We start from the raw sequence: 19817 nt of genomic DNA, 5'->3' as shown, positions 1-19817 counted from the left end.
GTAAGTGGTACATAGCTGTATATAACTGCACATAGAAGTACTGGGGTAAGTGGTACATAGCTGTATGTAACTGCACATAGAGGCACTGAGGTAAGTGGTACATAGCTGTATGTAACTGCACATAGAGGCACTGGGGTAAGTGGTACATAGCTGTATATAACTGCACATAGAAGTACTGGGGTAAGTGGTACATAGCTGTATGTAACTGCACATAGAAGCACTGGGGTAAGTGGTACATAGCTGTATATAAATGCACATAGAGGCACTGGGGTAAGTGGTATATAGCTGTATATAACTGCACATAGAGGCACTGGGGTAAGTGGTACATAGCTGTATGTAACTGCACATAGAGGCACTGGGGTAAGTGGTACATAGCTGTATATAACTGCACATAGAAGTACTGGGGTAAGTGGTACATAGCTGTATGTAACTGCACATAGAGGCACTGAGGTAAGTGGTACATAGCTGTATGTAACTGCACATAGAGGCACTGGGGTAAGTGGTACATAGCTGTATATAACTGCACATAGAAGTACTGGGGTAAGTGGTACATAGCTGTATGTAACTGCACATAGAAGTACTGGGGTAAGTGGTACATAGCTGTATATAAATGCACATAGAGGCACTGGGGTAAGTGGTATATAGCTGTATATAACTGCACATAGAGGCAATGGGGTAAGTGGTACATAGCTGTATGTAACTGCACATAGAGGCACTGGGGTAAGTGGTACATAGCTGTATATAACTGCACATAGAGGTACTGGGGTAAGTGGTACATAGCTGTATATAACTGCACATAGAGGCACTGAGGTAAGTGGTACATAGCTGTATATAACTGCACATAGAAGTACTGGGGTAAGTGGTACATAGCTGTATATAACTGCACATAGAGGCACTGGGGTAAGTGGTAGGTAGGTATATGGGGTCAGTGCTCCTCATACAGATGTGGACATACTAGAAGCTATCCCAGGGGGTATACGTGCACACAGGTGCGGTTTCCAGCAGTCTTTTATTAAGGTCCCCTGAGGGAGGAAAGATGCAGACACCCAGCGTCTCCTCGTAGCTGGACTTGTAATGAATTTAGACTTTTGTTTTTTTGAAAGCTGATGTACTATTCTCATGTACCAGCCTGTGGACAGCAGCCATTGGTGAGTTGTGTGTGAGACTGCTCCGATTAGATTATATATTGGGTGGACTAACGTATGAGATTAGGGCAAAAGGTTCCCAAATGCGTTCCTCAAGGTTCCCCAACAGTTCAGGTTTTAGAGTTATCCATGGCGGAGAACAGGTGATTAAGTCAAATTGACTGAAGTACTAATTAAGGGCCTGATTCAGAGTCGGACGCTCTGACCAGAGCGCTCGCTCTGAATCAGGGCCCTCCTCCATTAAAATGGAGCGTCCTCCTGGACGCTCGTATAGCTGTGGGTCACCACCCACAGCATATACGAGCGTGCAAAAAGATGGTCGCGATGGTCTTGACCATAGCGACCATCGGACTTGCGAGGGAAACCCTGCGGTCGGGTTTCCCAACCACAAGCCCTGGAGTGATTTTGGCTCTATCAGAGCCAAAATCACTCCCACTGACATCACTAGTGAGGTCAGTGGGGCCGGCTTCAGACGGTAGGCGTTCCCATGGGAACGCCTCCGTCTGGCAGGCACGCCTCCGGCACGCCCACCAAAGGGGGCGTGCTGTCAATCAACATCGACAGCACGCCCCCTTTGGTGCGAGACCCCGAGCGATGGAAAGCCCGTCGCTCGCCGGGTCTCGCGCATGCGCACGACGGAGCTCCCTCCGTCGTGCGCATGCACAGTGGGGAACATCGACCCACTTGCGAGCGTACTGCCGCTGGCGAGTGGGTCTGAATGACCCCCTAAGTCACCTGTGGATAGTCTTAAACCCTGGACTGTTAGGGTGCCTTGAGGGCCGAGTTTGGGGTAAATGTAATAGACTGCAGGCAGATTGATGTTGTTTATAAAATGCTTGCTACTTTACAACATCGGTCACCCTCGCACGGAACTCACCGATGGCTGCGGTCCGCAGACTATTCCATTTACCTGACATTTAAATAATAATTAAACCATTGAGAAAAGTACATCTGACAATTCCTGCATCATTTGTCATCTCCAGCCCTGAGTCTCCTTCCAATTCTACGTCACACTCTCATATGGAAAATGCTCCCACAAGCCTTATGGGGTACAACCATTACAGTGTTTGCCTGAATCCTTAGGGCTTTGTAACAAGATTCACCTTCCCCCCCCCCCCCCAATGGGAATCCTGGTTATCCTGTTTTATTTTACTGTACACAAAGGGCCTGATTCAGACCCACTCGCGAGCGGCTGTCCGCTCGCAAGTGGGTCGATGTTGTGCACTGCGCATGCGCACGACGGAGCTCGGCGGGAGCTCCGTCATGCGCATGCGCCAGACACGACGAGCGAAGGACTTTCCTTCGCTCGTTGTGTCTGATCAAAGGGGGCGTGCTGTCGATGTTGATTGACAGCACGCCCCCTTTGGTTGGCGAGCCGGGGGCGTGCCTCCCTGACGGGGGCGTTCCCAAGGGAACGCCTACCGTCAGAAGCCGGCCCACTGACATCACTAGTGATGTCAGTGGGAGTGATTTTGGCTCTGATAGAGCCAAAATCACTCCGGGCCTTGCGGTTGAAAACCTCAACCGCAGGCTCTGGCTCGCAGTGGCGATGGTCGCGATGGTCAAGACCATCGCGGCCATCAAACTGCACGCTCGTATAGGCTGTGGGTGGTGACCCACAGCTATACGAGCGTCCAGGAGGACGCTCCATAATTATGGAGGCCGGCCCTCATTCAGAGCGTGCGCTCTGCTCAGAGCGTACGGCTCTGAATGAGGGCCAAAGTTCCCATTTCTGAGAGCTAAATAATATAGTTAACATGAAAGTTTGTCTTCGGTATCTGCGACGACCCTACATTTAGATTGGGCCTAATTCGAATTTTATAAATTGGAAAAGGCCAGAAAATCATAAAGGAAAAAGCGACAGCTCCCTGCGCAGCCAGCAGGAGCACGGAAATAACATCGCAACGCCACTGCGCTGCCGTAATACATCAGGCACGCCTGGAAGCTGTGCCTCAAGCCTGTAATAAACCCTCATTTCTCCGCAGCGGTGAATAGTTTACGCAGCTTTCTTACACTCTCATCCTTTGGCCTCTTTGTCAGGTCGAACCCGGCTTGTGTCTCTGGAGTCCACTGGGGGCTGAGGGCAGGGAATTCAAAGGGCACCGGCTCCACCAGGCCGTAATTCGCCTTCAGCTCCAGCTGTGGCGCCTCTGGGGGAACCTTCTGGAAATAACTGGAAAACAGATTTTTGCTTTAACGGAAGCCGCAGTTCCCAGGGGCAGACGGTACAGTGTCCTTTATCTAATGCCGGGTACACACTAGATGGTAAGTCATCCAATCCCTCGGGCACATTGTCTAGTGTGTACCCACTACGAGTGCCCCCGCTGCCAGACATTGTGGTCACCCGTGCATGCACAGACGATGGCGCAATCCAGCTGCCGACGCTGGCAAGTTCAATGGTGCCGGTGAACGACATATCGGGCGGGCGGTCGGTCACCAGGTCATGCAATATGTACTGCCCGCACTTATATGTCGTTCATCGGCACCAACGGAGTCGCATTGGGGAAGGGGTTGCCTAATGTGTACCCACCTTTAAATATAAAACGTTGAGGGAAACACACGTAATAGCAATGGGCCTATACTCAGATGTTACAGGCGATACCACTAAATGCGATGCCAGAATAACTACTTGGACAGAATAAACCGGGTCACTGGCTTGTTAACCTCTTACGCGGATACCTAGCAGTGAATGGGAAACGCAGAGTCACTGTAACAAGCTGCATTCTCAGAGCTGAAGCCCGGCGGCAGAGACACCCGGATTTCCCATTTCCCGGTGGCGGAAGCTGCGGAATGCTGCAATTTGTGCCTAATACATCGGTGACACGAGCCTAAATATGTCTGCAGAGAACATCCCTTATGCAATGCTGCGCCACAACGCAGGAGCACTAGCTGAAAGCGCTGTTACTACATACTGAAGGCGCGCCCGGCCCACGCTGACTTACATGAAGCCGTTCTCCCGCTTGCACTTCTCCAGTGTATTCTTAAGCAGAGTCCCCAGTTTCCTGAAGAAGAGGTGTCCAGAGGGCTTTGCGGTGGTCCCGGGACCCTTTGTTTGACCATATTCCTTACACAAAGCTTCTGCCTTCCCGTAAACTGAACCAGGAACCAAACATAACACAGCGTTTAATTCATCAGAAAACAAAGCAAAAAAACCTTTACAAGGAAAACACCAGCTAAAAACAAACTTTGCAAATTGGGCGAAATTGAATAACTGAGGCCAAACAGACAGAGGCCAATATCGTGCGAGCGTGCATGTGTGTGCACACGATCCTATGTGCACGTGCGCGTCTGGGCAGCTTTAACCCAACCACAGATATACTTTAGCTTTGCTTCTCGTGAAGGTGTAAAGTTGGCAAATTAAAGATCAGCGATTATATTTAAAAGGTCTGTGAAATACGATGGGTTCTGAAAACGCCGGCATCTGTAATCACCCAGTAACAACGCAGGAAATGAGGAAACTACAACATTCACAAATTATACATAAAGTGACAGTTTTCATACAATAAATGAGGGGAGTTATGAAAAGTGATGCAAAGCTGGTGTTGTCCACAGCAACCAACCAATAAGAAGTTTGCGGTTATTTTCTATAATGCGTTATACAATGACAGCTGTTATTATCATGGATGTTCCCACAGGACACAGGGAGCCGGAGTAAGGATGTTCCCACAGGACACAGGGAGCCGGAGTAAGGATGTTCCCACAGGACACAGGGAGCCGGAGTAAGGATGTTCCCACAGGACACAGGGAGCCGGAGTAAGGATGTTCCCACAGGACACAGGGAGCCGGAGTAAGGATGTTCCCACAGGACACAGGGAGCCGGAGTAAGGATGTTCCCACAGGACACAGGGAGCCGGAATAAGGATGTTCCCACAGGACACAGGGAGCCGGAGTAAGGATGTTCCCACAGGACACAGGGAGCCGGAGTAAGGATGTTCCCACAGGACACAGGGAGCCGGAATAAGGATGTTCCCACAGGACACAGGGAGCCGGAATAAGGATGTTCCCACAGGACACAGGGAGCCGGACTAAGGATGTTCCCACAGGACACAGGGAGCCGGAATAAGGATGTTCCCACAGGACACAGGGAGCCGGAAGAAGGATGTTCCCACAGGACACAGGGAGCCGGAGCAAGGATGTTCCCACAGGACACAGGGAGCCGGAGCAAGGATGTTCCCACAGGACACAGGGAGCCGGAGCAAGGATGTTCCCACAGGACACAGGGAGCCGGAGCAAGGATGTTCCCACAGGACACAGGGAGCCGGAGCAAGGATGTTCCCACAGGACACAGGGAGCCGGAGTAAAGATGTTCCCACAGGACACAGGGAGCCGGAGTAAGGATGTTCCCACAGGACACAGGGAGCCGGAGTAAGGATGTTCCCACAGGACACAGGGAGCCGGAGTAAGGATGTTCCCACAGGACACAGGGAGCCGGAGTAAGGATGTTCCCACAGGACACAGGGAGCCGGAATAAGGATGTTCCCACAGGACACAGGGAGCCGGATTAAGGATGTTCCCACAGGACACAGGGAGCCGGAATAAGGATGTTCCCACAGGACACAGGGAGCCGGAATAAGGATGTTCCCACAGGACACAGGGAGCCGGAATAAGGATGTTCCCACAGGACACAGGGAGCCGGAGTAAGGATGTTCCCACAGGACACAGGGAGCCGGAGTAAGGATGTTCCCACAGGACACAGGGAGCCGGAGTAAGGATGTTCCCACAGGACACAGGGAGCCGGAGTAAGGATGTTCCCACAGGACACAGGGAGCCGGAGTAAGGATGTTCCCACAGGACACAGGGAGCCGGAGTAAGGATGTTCCCACAGGACACAGGGAGCCGGAATAAGGATGTTCCCACAGGACACAGGGAGCCGGACTAAGGATGTTCCCACAGGACACAGGGAGCCGGAGTAAGGATGTTCCCACAGGACACAGGGAGCCGGAATAAGGATGTTCCCACAGGACACAGGGAGCCGGAGTAAGGATGCAGAGAGGGAGGACAATCGGACCAAGATGGATTAGAGCTGGGATAGAGGAGGTTACAATAGCTGATGAGGGAGATGTTCAGAGGATGGATCGGAGTCTGGGTTCATCCTGGGTGGGGAAAAAGTGTACGATGGGGGGGCGGGACAACAGGACAGAGAGAAACTGGATTCGGGGAGTAGAACAGAGGGGGAGCCAATGGTGTTAGGCAGGAGGCGGGATTAGGAGACGGAGGAGAGTGTGGTGCTACTCACAGTGGGGGAGGTGGGGACTCTGGGATGAGGGGACGTGGGGACTCTGGGATGAGGGGACGTGGGGACTCTGGGATGAGGGGACGTGGGGACTCTGGGATGAGGGGACGTGGGGACTCTGGGATGAGGGGACGTGGGGACTCTGGGATGAGGGGACGTGGGGACTCTGGGATGAGGGGAGGTGAGAAGATCTGCAATTGTCTGCTATGGACAAAACCTTTCAGTGCAACACTGTCCACAAGTCTCCCCAGGGTGCGCCCCCCCGCTCGGCACTCACATTTCTCTGCTTCTTCCAGGGACCTTATTGCTTCTCCACATTTGTCGCTGGCCAACAGAGTCTGACCGTGATAGCAGAAGGACTGTGGGGAGACGCAATAGGAGAAGAGTTTTGTCAGCACGTAAATAGTTTGCGCCATTTTACCCTGACTACAGAGTCCTCATATGACCGGGTCTCTGCCTATACAAAGATCCCCTGCGTGGTTCCCAAGTCCCCGTCTCTGAGGGTTTGGCCATGGATGGTCTTTTCTTCATCATAACATCTAAGAAATTCATCTTTTATATTCTAGCGGACGTAACTAGATTCTGGCTTTTAATTTCCATGGTAATTTATTCCGCTCCACTTCCACATGTCTGTGACACCGGGATCAGGGCGACGCAATAGGTTAATTCCATCTTACTCCAGAAAATGTTATAAAGTTATCCCCCCCCCACCCACCCCCACCCCTAGATTCCATTGTCTATCCCATGCAGGGGCGGACTGACCCATTTATATCACATTATTAATATCGCTCGAGCAACCCTCCCCCTCCCCTCCCCTCCGCTCTCCACCCACTCCAACGCGGACCGGAAGCAGGGCAGGCGGGCGAGCGAGCGTCGCTTTTTGTGCTGCTCCATTCCGGGAGAGCATTTGGTGTTTCTGGCTGCCCGGTCGGCTCTGTGCAGGGGACATGGCACCCTCTCCTGGCTAGCGCCATATGCGCCCTGTGTACTATATGTAATGGTCGGGCCGGCCCTGATCCCATGGTGCCCTGCTGGGATCAGTATTAATAAGGGTCCCCATACTCACATAGGCCATATAGAAACACATCTTCAGCTGGGTGTAACTTCTCCACTTAGCGATGTACACTGGGTCCAGGCTGGTGAGTGTGTGATCTACAACACAAACAATCCACATGGACAGTGTGAGGGACAAGGACACAGAGTATAAACTGTTACCACAATATCTTCATTCATATGAATATTGTCCTCATTTATACTGTATATCCCTCTCTGCTCCGTATCGTCTCCTTTCCCTACCACGGGGACACGAACGCTCTCCAGGGCCGATCCATACAGAACCAGTAGCGGATCAATCTGCCATTAGGCCGCAGGAGGAAACCAGATCAAACAGGGAAACCTCATGTGAACACGGGAAGGACATACAGGGGCTGACTGACAGTTGCGAGCAAGTCGGCTGAATTGTGCGCACGGAAATAAATGTGGGACTTTGCCACGTTACGCACATTTGTCTATGTATAGGGCCGCATCGCCTCTATCCTTTCCAACATCAACAGGCGCATTTGGACCAGCTCTATACCTGGTGCAGGAGATCTGTCCGAAACCAGACAGATCTCCTAAGACGGCCACCTCTGCGCAGCCCTTACTTCCGCCTATATGGTGACACGCCTTCAGAACGCAATCGGTATGTAATGCCTCCTGTCAAAATACCAACAGCAGCATCCCGGTGGTTGGTATCCCGTCAGGGGTCGGGTAAGTATACTGACCCTTCCCCCCCAACCATCCCTTTTAGTAGCCTATCCCTAACCCACCCCATTAGTGCCTTAACCTAAGTCTCCCCCATAGGGGTGCCCAACCCTAACCCCCCCCCCAAACCTAACCTTGCTACACTACGCTCCCTAAACCTAATCCTTCTCCCCCTGGGGCTAACGCTAAGGGCGCCCCGGACTTACCTCGTTCGGGCTGGCGTCTGCATTAAGATAGGCATCGTTATTTCGACGCCTATCTTAAGTCCCTTGTCGGGATTCCGATGTCGGTACTGAGAGCCGCTGGTCTCATAACTACATCCCCTGCAGAACAAGACGCCTGTGTGCGAATGATCCGCTGAGGCCGTTGCACCGGTTCAGCCTGAAGTGGAGCCGCCTGCGATACTGCATCAGCCCCACAAATCTGTGCCCATGACTGCGGCAGACTGGCAGCCACAGGTCCGTGCAGAGAAGCCGTAAAGCCAATACGGGGCCGCCTCGCAACCAGAGACATCACAATGATGCACGACGGCGCATACTGCGAAGTGGCGGCAGAAGGCGATGAAATGCGAACAACTCTGACCGATATTTACTACCTGAACTCAATGGACAAAAGGCAATATCTAATGGGGGGGGTTCAGATACTACATGCACATGAACGGTAGAAATGACATCAGTTGGAGTATTATAGAAGCAGCGTTACATGTCACAATTTATAATGATAGCGGGCCTGATTCGCACGCAATGCCAAAGTTCACGTAGTTGAGCGATTATCTGAAATTGCGCGAAAAGTCCTCAAAAACCCCTACGCCTCATGCGTTACCGTGTACCAACATAGATTTTGTTGCTATCAGCACAGACCGTATCAGAAATGGGACCGAAGAGTGATTTAGGTTGCGGGGGGGGGGGGGGGGGGGGGGGGGCTAGGGGGGAGAGATTTGCTGGGGGGGGGGGGAGAGTTAGTGTTGGGCTACTTACATTCAAGCGTTAGGATTCTGACTGTTGGGATACCGATGTCTGTATTCTGACCACCAGTATCCCGACCACCGGGACCCCGTACCACACCCATCCCGACCACCGGGACCCCGTACAAACCCTCACACAGGGTAAATCAGGAGTCTCATAAAGTCGGGGTTACAGCGGTTCCCTTACCCACTCTCTGGTAGAAATTCGCCGTCTCATAGGCCAAAGCTGCTATTAAACCAGGATTGTGCTTCAGCTCGATTGCTCGTGCGATGGTCACTGTGTGCAGGAGAAAGACAATATATAGTTTTATTATTAAACTAAAACCAAAAAAACCCCCCCAAAAAACAGGGACACCCAGCATGGGCATTCTAAGATTCAGCCTAACCCAGAGCGCTTCCCAAATATGGTGTTCAGGAACCCTGACAGCGCATGTTTTCCAGGTTTCCTCAGTATCACAAAAGGAATAATTACTACCACCTGTGGATCAATCAGTGCCCCAATCAGTAGGCCTGGAAAACATGCACTGGCAGAGCTCCCTGAGGGCAGGAGATTGGGAAACACTGTTCTCACCTGTATAATAATCGTGCATGGTCTGTCCGGAGTTAATACTGGAGCTCGGCAATTCATTAGAGGCCACTAAGGTCTCATAAAGGCGAATGGCGCAGGGAGCGTCAGAAAAACATACTTACATTTATTATTCTGCATGCAGGGTAAATATTGGTCAGTTTTATTATTACACTGCGAATCAGATCTGAGCTAGTACGCGCCCCACCTATATCTAACCTCTCATATGTACATATTACATCTCCCCCCCCCTGCAGTGCAGCATGGTTACCCAGGTGTAATATTACTCGCTCGGTTTTCCTTTGCTCCCACCTCAGAATCAGCCCCAATGTGTTACAATACAGGGGGCAGATGTACTAAACTCTGGAAAATGAAAAATTGAAGAGTGATAAACTACCGACCAATCAGCTCCTGTCATTTTTCAAACACTGCCTGTAAGATGATCGTTAGGAGCTGAGCGGCTGGTGGGTTATCACTTTCCAATGCATCCCTTTCCAGAGCTTAGTACATCTTGCCCTATATAGGGGGGTATCCAATTAGCCGCAGTAAATTACCGCGTCTAATTACCTCTCCCGGGGCTGTTAATTAGACCCGAAGTCGGCCTGATGCCGGCACCTATCGGGAATCCACGATAATTGCTGTTTTTTCACTTGAAAAAAGGCGAAGACAAATAGGTCCGCGAGCTTATCGCAGCACCTATGTGTTTTCGGGAGAACTATTCTATTATTTCGACCAATATAATAGGATAGGATGAAAAAAACATCGGCGAAAATCTGGAATAATTGGTGAAAAATCCCCGTTTTTTGCCGATCGCTGGGGTCAACAATGTTCCGCTCATAATGTGCGACATGTAAAAAAATATATGAATAAAAAGAAGATTCAATTTACTAAACAATGTGAACAACCTGGATATGGAAACAGATCTAACAGTAATTCTATAATAATGTGAAAAGTATTCTTAGCTTTGCATCTTAGAATAGAACACAATGAAAGGGCCCTATTGCTCCACCTAGAGGGAGATCACAGAACAGCAGATCGCTCGCCCCCGTACCTTCCTGTGCCTCAGCCTGACACTGAATGATGTAGGCGTCAATCACCCGACTTTCCAAATCACGCCCTTTCTCCACCGGGGTGATGAGTTTCGGGATGTGACTCTCCTAAAGTCAATAAAATAATGAGTCAGCAATATCCCACCTGTAATAATGCAGAGAGCAATAGTGTGTTTGAGGGGGATTACGGTGACTGGAATTCCCCCCAGCAGGACTAGAAGCCTTTTAATTACTGACTCACATGACTCCTACCAGCTCCATTGCCCAATATAAGGGCTTCAGGGGGCTCTGAGGTATAGATATGGCTCTGAGAGGGCTCTGAGGTGTATAGAGGGGCGTGATTGAGGGGCTCTCAGGACTGAGGCGTATAGAGGGGCATGACTGAGGGGATCTCAGGACTGAGGCGTATAGAGGGGCATGACTGAGGGAGGCTCTCAGGACTGAGGCGTGTATAATGGGGCATGACTGAGGGGCTCTCAGGACTGAGGCGTATAGAGGGGCATGACTGAGGGGCTCTCAGGACTGAGGCGTATAGAGGGGCATGACTGAGGGGATCTCAGGACTGAGGCGTATAGAGGGGCATGACTGAGGGGATCTCAGGACTGAGGCGTATAGAGGGGCATGACTGAGGGGCTCTCAGGACTGAGGCGTATAGAGGGGCATGACTGAGGGGATCTCAGGACTGAGGCGTATAGAGGGGCATGACTGAGGGGATCTCAGGACTGAGGCGCATAGAGGGGCATGACTGAGGGGATCTCAGGACTGAGGCGTATAGAGGGGCGTGACTGAGGGGGATCTCAGGACTGAGGTGTATAGAGGGGCATGACTGAGGGGGCTCTCAGGACTGAGAATTATAGACAGGCGTGACTGAGGGGGATCTCAGGACTGAGGTGTATAGAGGGGCATGACTGAGGTGTATAGAGGGGCATGACTGAGGGGATCTCAGGACTGAGGCGTATAGAGGGGCGTGACTGAGGGGGCTCTCAGGACTGAGGCGTATAGAGGGGCATGACTGAGGGGCTCTCAGGACTGAGGTGTATAGAGGGGCATGACTGAGGGGATCTCAGGACTGAGGTGTATAGAGGGGCGTGACTGAGGGGGCTCTCAGGACTGAGGCGTATAGAGGGGCATGACTGAGGGGCTCTCAGGACTGAGGTGTATAGAGGGGCATGACTGAGGGGGGCTCTCAGGACTGAGGCGTGTATAATGGGGCATGACTGAGGGGGATCTCAGGACTGAGGCGTATAGAGGGGCATGACTGAGGGGATCTCAGGACTGAGGCGTATAGAGGGGCGTGACTGAGGGGATCTCAGGACTGAGGTGTATAGAGGGGCGTGACTGAGGGGCTCTCAGGACTGAGGTGTATAGAGGGGCGTGACTGAGGGGGCTCTCAGGACTGAGGCGTATAGAGGGGCATGACTGAGGGGGCTCTCAGGACTGAGGTGTATAGAGGGGCATGACTGAGGGGGGCTCTCAGGACTGAGGCGTATAGAGGGGCATGACTGAGGGGCTCTCAGGACTGAGGTGTATAGAGGGGCATGACTGAGGGGGGCTCTCAGGACTGAGGCGTGTATAATGGGGCATGATTGAGGGGGCTCTCAGGACTGAGGCGTATAGAGGGGCATGACTGAGGGGGCTCTCAGGACTGAGGTGTATAGAGGGGCATGACTGAGGGGGGCTCTCAGGACTGAGGCGTATAGAGGGGCATGACTGAGGGGATCTCAGGACTGAGGCGCATAGAGGGGCATGACTGAGGGGCTCTCAGGACTGAGGTGTATAGAGGGGCGTGACTGAGGGGGCTCTCAGGACTGAGGCGTATAGAGGGGCATGACTGAGGGGGCTCTCAGGACTGAGGTGTATAGAGGGGCATGACTGAGGGGGGCTCTCAGGACTGAGGCGTATAGAGGGGCATGACTGAGGGGCTCTCAGGACTGAGGTGTATAGAGGGGCATGACTGAGGGGGGCTCTCAGGACTGAGGCGTGTATAATGGGGCATGATTGAGGGGGCTCTCAGGACTGAGGCGTATAGAGGGGCATGACTGAGGGGGGCTCTCAGGACTGAGGCGTATAGAGGGGCGTGACTGAGAGGGATCTCAGGACTGAGGCGTATAGAGGGGCGTGACTGAGGGGATCTCAGGACTGAGGTGTATAGAGGGGCGTGACTGAGGGGGCTCTCAGGACTGAGGCGTATAGAGGGGCATGACTGAGGGGGCTCTCAGGACTGAGGTGTATAGAGGGGCATGACTGAGGGGGGCTCTCAGGACTGAGGCGTATAGAGGGGCATGACTGAGGGGCTCTCAGGACTGAGGTGTATAGAGGGGCATGACTGAGGGGGGCTCTCAGGACTGAGGCGTGTATAATGGGGCATGATTGAGGGGGCTCTCAGGACTGAGGCGTATAGAGGGGCATGACTGAGGGGGCTCTCAGGACTGAGGCGTATAGAGGGGCATGACTGAGGGGATCTCAGGACTGAGGCGCATAGAGGGGCATGACTGAGGGGCTCTCAGGACTGAGGTGTATAGAGGGGCGTGACTGAGGGGGCTCTCAGGACTGAGGCGTATAGAGGGGCATGACTGAGGGGGCTCTCAGGACTGAGGTGTATAGAGGGGCATGACTGAGGGGGGCTCTCAGGACTGAGGCGTATAGAGGGGCATGACTGAGGGGCTCTCAGGACTGAGGCGCATAGAGGGGCATGACTGAGGGGCTCTCAGGACTGAGGTGTATAGAGGGGCGTGACTGAGGGGGCTCTCAGGACTGAGGCGTATAGAGGGGCATGACTGAGGGGGCTCTCAGGACTGAGGTGTATAGAGGGGCATGACTGAGGGGGGCTCTCAGGACTGAGGCGTATAGAGGGGCATGACTGAGGGGCTCTCAGGACTGAGGTGTATAGAGGGGCATGACTGAGGGGGGCTCTCAGGACTGAGGCGTGTATAATGGGGCATGATTGAGGGGGCTCTCAGGACTGAGGCGTATAGAGGGGCATGACTGAGGGGGGCTCTCAGGACTGAGGCGTATAGAGGGGCGTGACTGAGAGGGATCTCAGGACTGAGGCGTATAGAGGGGCGTGACTGAGGGATTCTCAGGACTGAGGTGTATAGAGGGGCGTGACTGAGGGGGCTCTCAGGACTGAGGCGTATAGAGGGGCATGACTGAGGGGGCTCTCAGGACTGAGGTGTATAGAGGGGCATGACTGAGGGGGGCTCTCAGGACTGAGGCGTATAGAGGGGCATGACTGAGGGGCTCTCAGGACTGAGGTGTATAGAGGGGCATGACTGAGGGGGGCTCTCAGGACTGAGGCGTGTATAATGGGGCATGATTGAGGGGGCTCTCAGGACTGAGGCGTATAGAGGGGCATGACTGAGGGGGCTCTCAGGACTGAGGCGTATAGAGGGGCATGACTGAGGGGATCTCAGGACTGAGGCGCATAGAGGGGCATGACTGAGGGGCTCTCAGGACTGAGGTGTATAGAGGGGCGTGACTGAGGGGGCTCTCAGGACTGAGGCGTATAGAGGGGCATGACTGAGGGGGCTCTCAGGACTGAGGTGTATAGAGGGGCATGACTGAGGGGGGCTCTCAGGACTGAGGCGTATAGAGGGGCATGACTGAGGGGCTCTCAGGACTGAGGTGTATAGAGGGGCATGACTGAGGGGGGCTCTCAGGACTGAGGCGTGTATAATGGGGCATGATTGAGGGGGCTCTCAGGACTGAGGCGTATAGAGGGGCATGACTGAGGGGGGCTCTCAGGACTGAGGCGTATAGAGGGGCGTGACTGAGAGGGATCTCAGGACTGAGGCGTATAGAGGGGCGTGACTGAGGGGATCTCAGGACTGAGGCGCATAGAGGGGCATGACTGAGGGGCTCTCAGGACTGAGGTGTATAGAGGGGCATGACTGAGGGGGGCTCTCAGGACTGAGGCGTATAGAGGGGCATGACTGAGGGGCTCTCAGGACTGAGGTGTATAGAGGGGCATGACTGAGGGGGGCTCTCAGGACTGAGGCGTATAGAGGGGCATGACTGAGGGGCTCTCAGGACTGAGGTGTATAGAGGGGCATGACTGAGGGGCTCTCAGGACTGAGGCATATAGAGGGGCGTGACTGAGGGGCTCTCAGGACTGAGGTGTATAGAGGGGCATGACTGAGGGGCTCTGTGGGCTCCATTTGAGGGCATTATGGCGTGGCATATTACCAATTGGGGGCATTACGGCGTGGCTTTTTACAAATTAGACTGCATATTATAATTTGGGGGCACTGCTATGTGTCATATTATTCCATTTTAAAATCAACAAAACTGACAAAAAATATTCTATTTTCCTTCTCAATTTCGTTTAAATTTAAAATGTTTAAAAAAAATTTACTTTAAAATATAATTTTAGACTTAACTTCATTTGCTTTTAATATTCTCAGTGGCCCAATCAAAATAATAGTTGAATACCCCAGATATAGACGATTAATGCCCTCACTGCATCCACAGATATTCTATTCTTACAGTCCATGGCTCTGGATGATATTTAATATAACGGACTGTAACTATATTGTGACCTAGAAGACCAACTATATAATGTTACAGACAGACAAAGTATATAGCTATACAACAGAATAACTATAGTGATACAGACTAACTATACAGTGATATAACAGACTGTAACTATGCAGCCATATAATAGACTATACAGCGATATAACAGACTATATGGCTATACAAAAGGCCGTAGGGCGTTGCAACCGGCCACAGAGCGCTGCAACAGGCTATACAGCGATGCAACAGGCCATACAACAATACAACAGGCTATACAGCAATACAACAGGCTATACAGCGATGCAACAGGCTATACAGCGATACAACAGAACTATACAGCGATACAACAGAACTATACAGCGATACAACAGACTGTAGTTTATGCAGCGATATAACAGGCTATACAGCGATATAAGAGGGCATACAGCAATGTAACAGGCTATGCAGCGATACAACAGGCTATGCACCGATACAACAGGCTATACAGCGATACAACAGGTTATGCAGCAATACAACAGGCTATACAGCGATACAACAGGCTATACAGCGATACAACAGAACTATACAGCGATACAACAGAACTATACAGCGATACAACAGGCTATGCAGCGATACAACAGGCTATGCAGCAATACAACAGGCTATACAGCGATACAACAGAACTATACAGCGATACAACAGACTGTAGTTATGCAGCGATATAACAGGCTATACAGCAATATAAGAGGGCATACAGCAATGTAACAGGCTATGCAGCGATACAACAGGCTATGCAGCGATACAACAGGCTATACAGTGATACAACAGGCTATGCAGCAATACAACAGGCTATGCAGCAATACAACAGGCTATACAGCGATACAACAGGCTATGCAGCGATACAACAGAACTATACAGCGATACAACAGGCTATGCAGCGATACAACAGGCTATGCAGCGATACAACAGGCTATGCAGCAATACAACAGGCTATACAGCGATACAACAGAACTATACAGCGATACAACAGAACTATACAGCGATACAACAGACTGTAGTTATGCAGCGATATAATAGGCTATACAGCGATATAAGAGGGCATACAGCAATGTAACAGGCTATGCAGCGATACAACAGGCTATGCAGCGATACAACAGGCTATGCAGCGATACAACAGGCTATGCAGCGATACAACAGGCTATGCAGCGATACAACAGGCTATACAGCGATACAACAGGCTGTAGCTATGCAGTGATATAACAGGCTATACATCGATATAAGAGGGCATACAGCAATGTAACAGGCTATGCAGCGATACAACAGGCTATGCAGCGATACAACAGGCTATGCAGCGATACAACAGGCTATGCAGCGATGCAACAGACTATGCAGCGATGCAACAGGCTATGCAGCGATGCAACAGGCTATGCAGCGATGCAACAGGCTATGCAGCGATGCAACAGGCTATGCAGCGATGCAACAGGCTATACAGCGATGCAACAGGCTATACAGCCATACAACAGGCTATACAGCGATACAACAGACTATACAGCGATACAACAGACTGTAGTTATGCAGCGATATAACAGGCTATACAGCGATATAAGATGGCATACAGCAATGTAACAGGCTATGCAGCGATACAACAAGCTATGCAGCAATACAACAGGCTATGCAGCGATACAACAGGCTATACAGCGATACAACAGGCTATACAGCGATACAACAGGCTATACAGCGATACAACAGGCTATGCAGCGATACAACAGGCTATGCAGCAATACAACAGGATATACAGCGATACAACAGGCTATACAGCGATACAACAGGCTATGCAGCAATACAACAGGCTATACAGCGATACAACAGGCTATGCAGCAATACAACAGGCTAGACAGCGATACAACAGGCTATGCAGCAATACAACAGGCTATACAGCGATACAACAGGCTATGCAGCGATATAACAGGCTATGCAGCGATATAACAGGCTATGCAGCGATATAACAGACTATATAGCGATATAACAGGGCATACAGCAGAACATTATGAGAGCTGTCTCACCTTCAGATGCTTGAAAATGCCGGCAGCGGTCTTTAGGCTCCTGTGAACCTCTTTGGCTTCATCCTCGGTGACGCTGTAAATATATATTTAGGTTTAAAAACTGTCCTACACATAACATTGCATATTATAAACCGGACTATAAAAATGTAAGCGACAATGTGATTAGTTGCTCTGGGCAATAACTTCCTCTCTATAGTTACCTGTGCAACAGTTGTCATAAATGCCTCCCCACCCCCCAATGAATGAACAGACAAAACATCAAATGTGAATATTGTGTTGTCAGGGTGTAATAACAATGAGGGAAATCGCTTCTACTCTCTGTATAAACTGGGACCAATGTTACCGCAGGTTCAACTTTTCTGCCAATACAGCTAAAAGCCAATTACTGCGGTTCAGCGCAAATTCTGCACCTGAAGCCAGTGTTAGTCATTAAGCCAAGTCCAAACAGATAAAGAAAGAGTTGTCTTTTTAGATGCACAGTTAATATTAAAATGTAACTTTTATTAGTATTTTAAAATATACATATTTTTACAGTCTGTGAAATATTAAAAGAAAAAAGAATGTGATTAAAGAATTAGAAATAGTGCATTAAAATAATTATTATGGCTAATACAAGTCTGTATATCTATTTTCCATGAAAAATTATATATATATATATATATATATATATATATATATATATATAATAGTGGTTTATATTGTTATTTATATACGTATATGTCAATTATTAATTAAATCCACTTATTTCTTCCTATCAGAGTTGTTATTTATTCCACAGTCAGATTGTATCAGTGTGTAATCAGAATGACATAGACAGTTGGTAAACCTCAGATTTCTAGTTATACTGGATACATTTGTAATTCTTTTGCTTTTTGACATAAAGAGGCAGATTGAACACAAACTCTGTTACACATAGGACTATGCTCCAAGGAGTCAGACAACTCTCCTCTTTTCCATCACTATGTGTACTACATTGGTTATTCAATCACATCCACTCATATGTTCCATTTATAAGTGCACAGAATCCATATATTAGTTGTGTAAAATCAATATCTCAGGTATATTAAATATATTTAAATGAATGGTTTTGTTGTTCTCTATGTATTGGGCTTATCGGTTATATTATTCTGACGTGAAAAGACTACTAATAGTGGCAGATGCAGCAATTTTATATAGAGTCCATATTATTCAACCATATTAAACTGAAGGATATGGCTTTTATTTAGTCAGTATACATGCTATACTGCCTTCAGTGTTGCTATTATAATCAGCTTTTGTTAGTCTGGACAGTGATACTATTAATTCATTGTTATTTAGTGCTACAATTGTGTTAACCATATGTTAGTTTGTACATAATATAAAGCTTATAAGCTATCTCTCCTGTTGTATTTCCCACTGTTACACAGTCAGAATTGTATAGACAAAATCTTACAGACCAATCGTTACACGACCAGTGGGAACTTGTTAAGTGATTGTGAGAAATAAATGTCTCCTACATTGAGTTTATACCACACTGTTATTATACCATGCGGTGCTGTGCTTGTACCAAACACTGACACGCTCTTTCAAGTTTATCACTCACTTATTATTATAAGTAAATAGCGCTGATGGATTCTCATGGGTCAGTTGTTAGGTGATTGTGAGTGTCCTATGCACTATGTTATATCACGCTGGTACAGCCATGTAAAACTCAGACACTCTGTCTAAGGAGAGATTTATTCCTGCTGCTGTGTAGGACTGTGCTTGTTCTAACAGCACCAGCTTCACTGTATCAAATTGCTCTCTATCTGTCCAACACTAACAGACTGCCACTATAAAGTGGATCTTTCTTGAGAGATTGTAGGTCCTGAGCAAGTGGTGTAGATGGTACTGCTTGCCACAGGTATGCTGCAGCACTGGGGGATGCCTGACCTCATCCAGTGGGTAAATACAGAGAAACGTGGGGACCAGATGCTGCGCACAACCTATTTCCTGAACTCTGTATATTCTAAATATATTATCAGGAAACAAAATCAATTATCATCAAACCAGCAGACAAGGGGGGAGGGATAGTCATCCTGAACAAAGAGGACTATCACACGGAAGCCATTAGGATATTGGGGGATACAACAACTTACAAACATTTAGACCATGATCCCACAGAATTATTTAAAAAGAAATTAGATCAACATATACTAAAAGGCTTGACAACAGGAATCCTGACAAAATTGGAACACAAATTCATAACAACAGATCATCCAATCATTCCGGTATTTTATTACTTACCAAAAGTTCACAAAAATTCAGTCAACCACCCAGGAAGACCCATAATTTCTGGAATAGGATCATTGACATCGAACTTGTCAGAATATTTAGATTCCATACTTCAACCGTACGTTCACAAACAAAAAGCACATCTTAAAGACACTACACATATCCTCAATATACTACAGGACGTACAATGGGATGATGACTATTGGTTAGTCACTACAGACGTGACATCTTTATAATCAGTGATAAACCATGAACAGGGGATCAACAGCATCCGTTATCATCTAGAGAAAGATCCCAAATTACCTCCAA

The 19817-nt window shown here is 49.5% G+C and overlaps 1 protein-coding gene across 1 annotated transcript in view; it reads right to left on the bottom strand.

The window, feature by feature from the left end:
* BROX (BRO1 domain and CAAX motif containing) overlaps positions 1-19817 on the bottom strand; it is a 54777-nt gene that overhangs the window by 3052 nt on the left and 31908 nt on the right. Inside the window, exons 6-12 of the mRNA XM_088464271.1 lie at positions 17256-17328; positions 10702-10807; positions 9273-9362; positions 7445-7530; positions 6656-6737; positions 4088-4238; positions 3159-3318 (exon numbers count right to left, since the gene is read on the bottom strand). Of these exons, the coding sequence (XP_088320397.1) occupies positions 3159-3318; positions 4088-4238; positions 6656-6737; positions 7445-7530; positions 9273-9362; positions 10702-10807; positions 17256-17328 (748 nt within the window). The remainder of the gene's footprint in view (positions 1-3158; positions 3319-4087; positions 4239-6655; positions 6738-7444; positions 7531-9272; positions 9363-10701; positions 10808-17255; positions 17329-19817) is intronic.

Source organism: Taudactylus pleione, unplaced genomic scaffold (genome assembly GCF_031769625.1).
Source record: "Taudactylus pleione unplaced genomic scaffold, aTauple2 ptg001627l, whole genome shotgun sequence".
NCBI classification, from domain to species: domain Eukaryota; kingdom Metazoa; phylum Chordata; class Amphibia; order Anura; family Myobatrachidae; genus Taudactylus; species Taudactylus pleione.
This window is presented reverse-complemented; position numbering and strand designations above follow the sequence as displayed.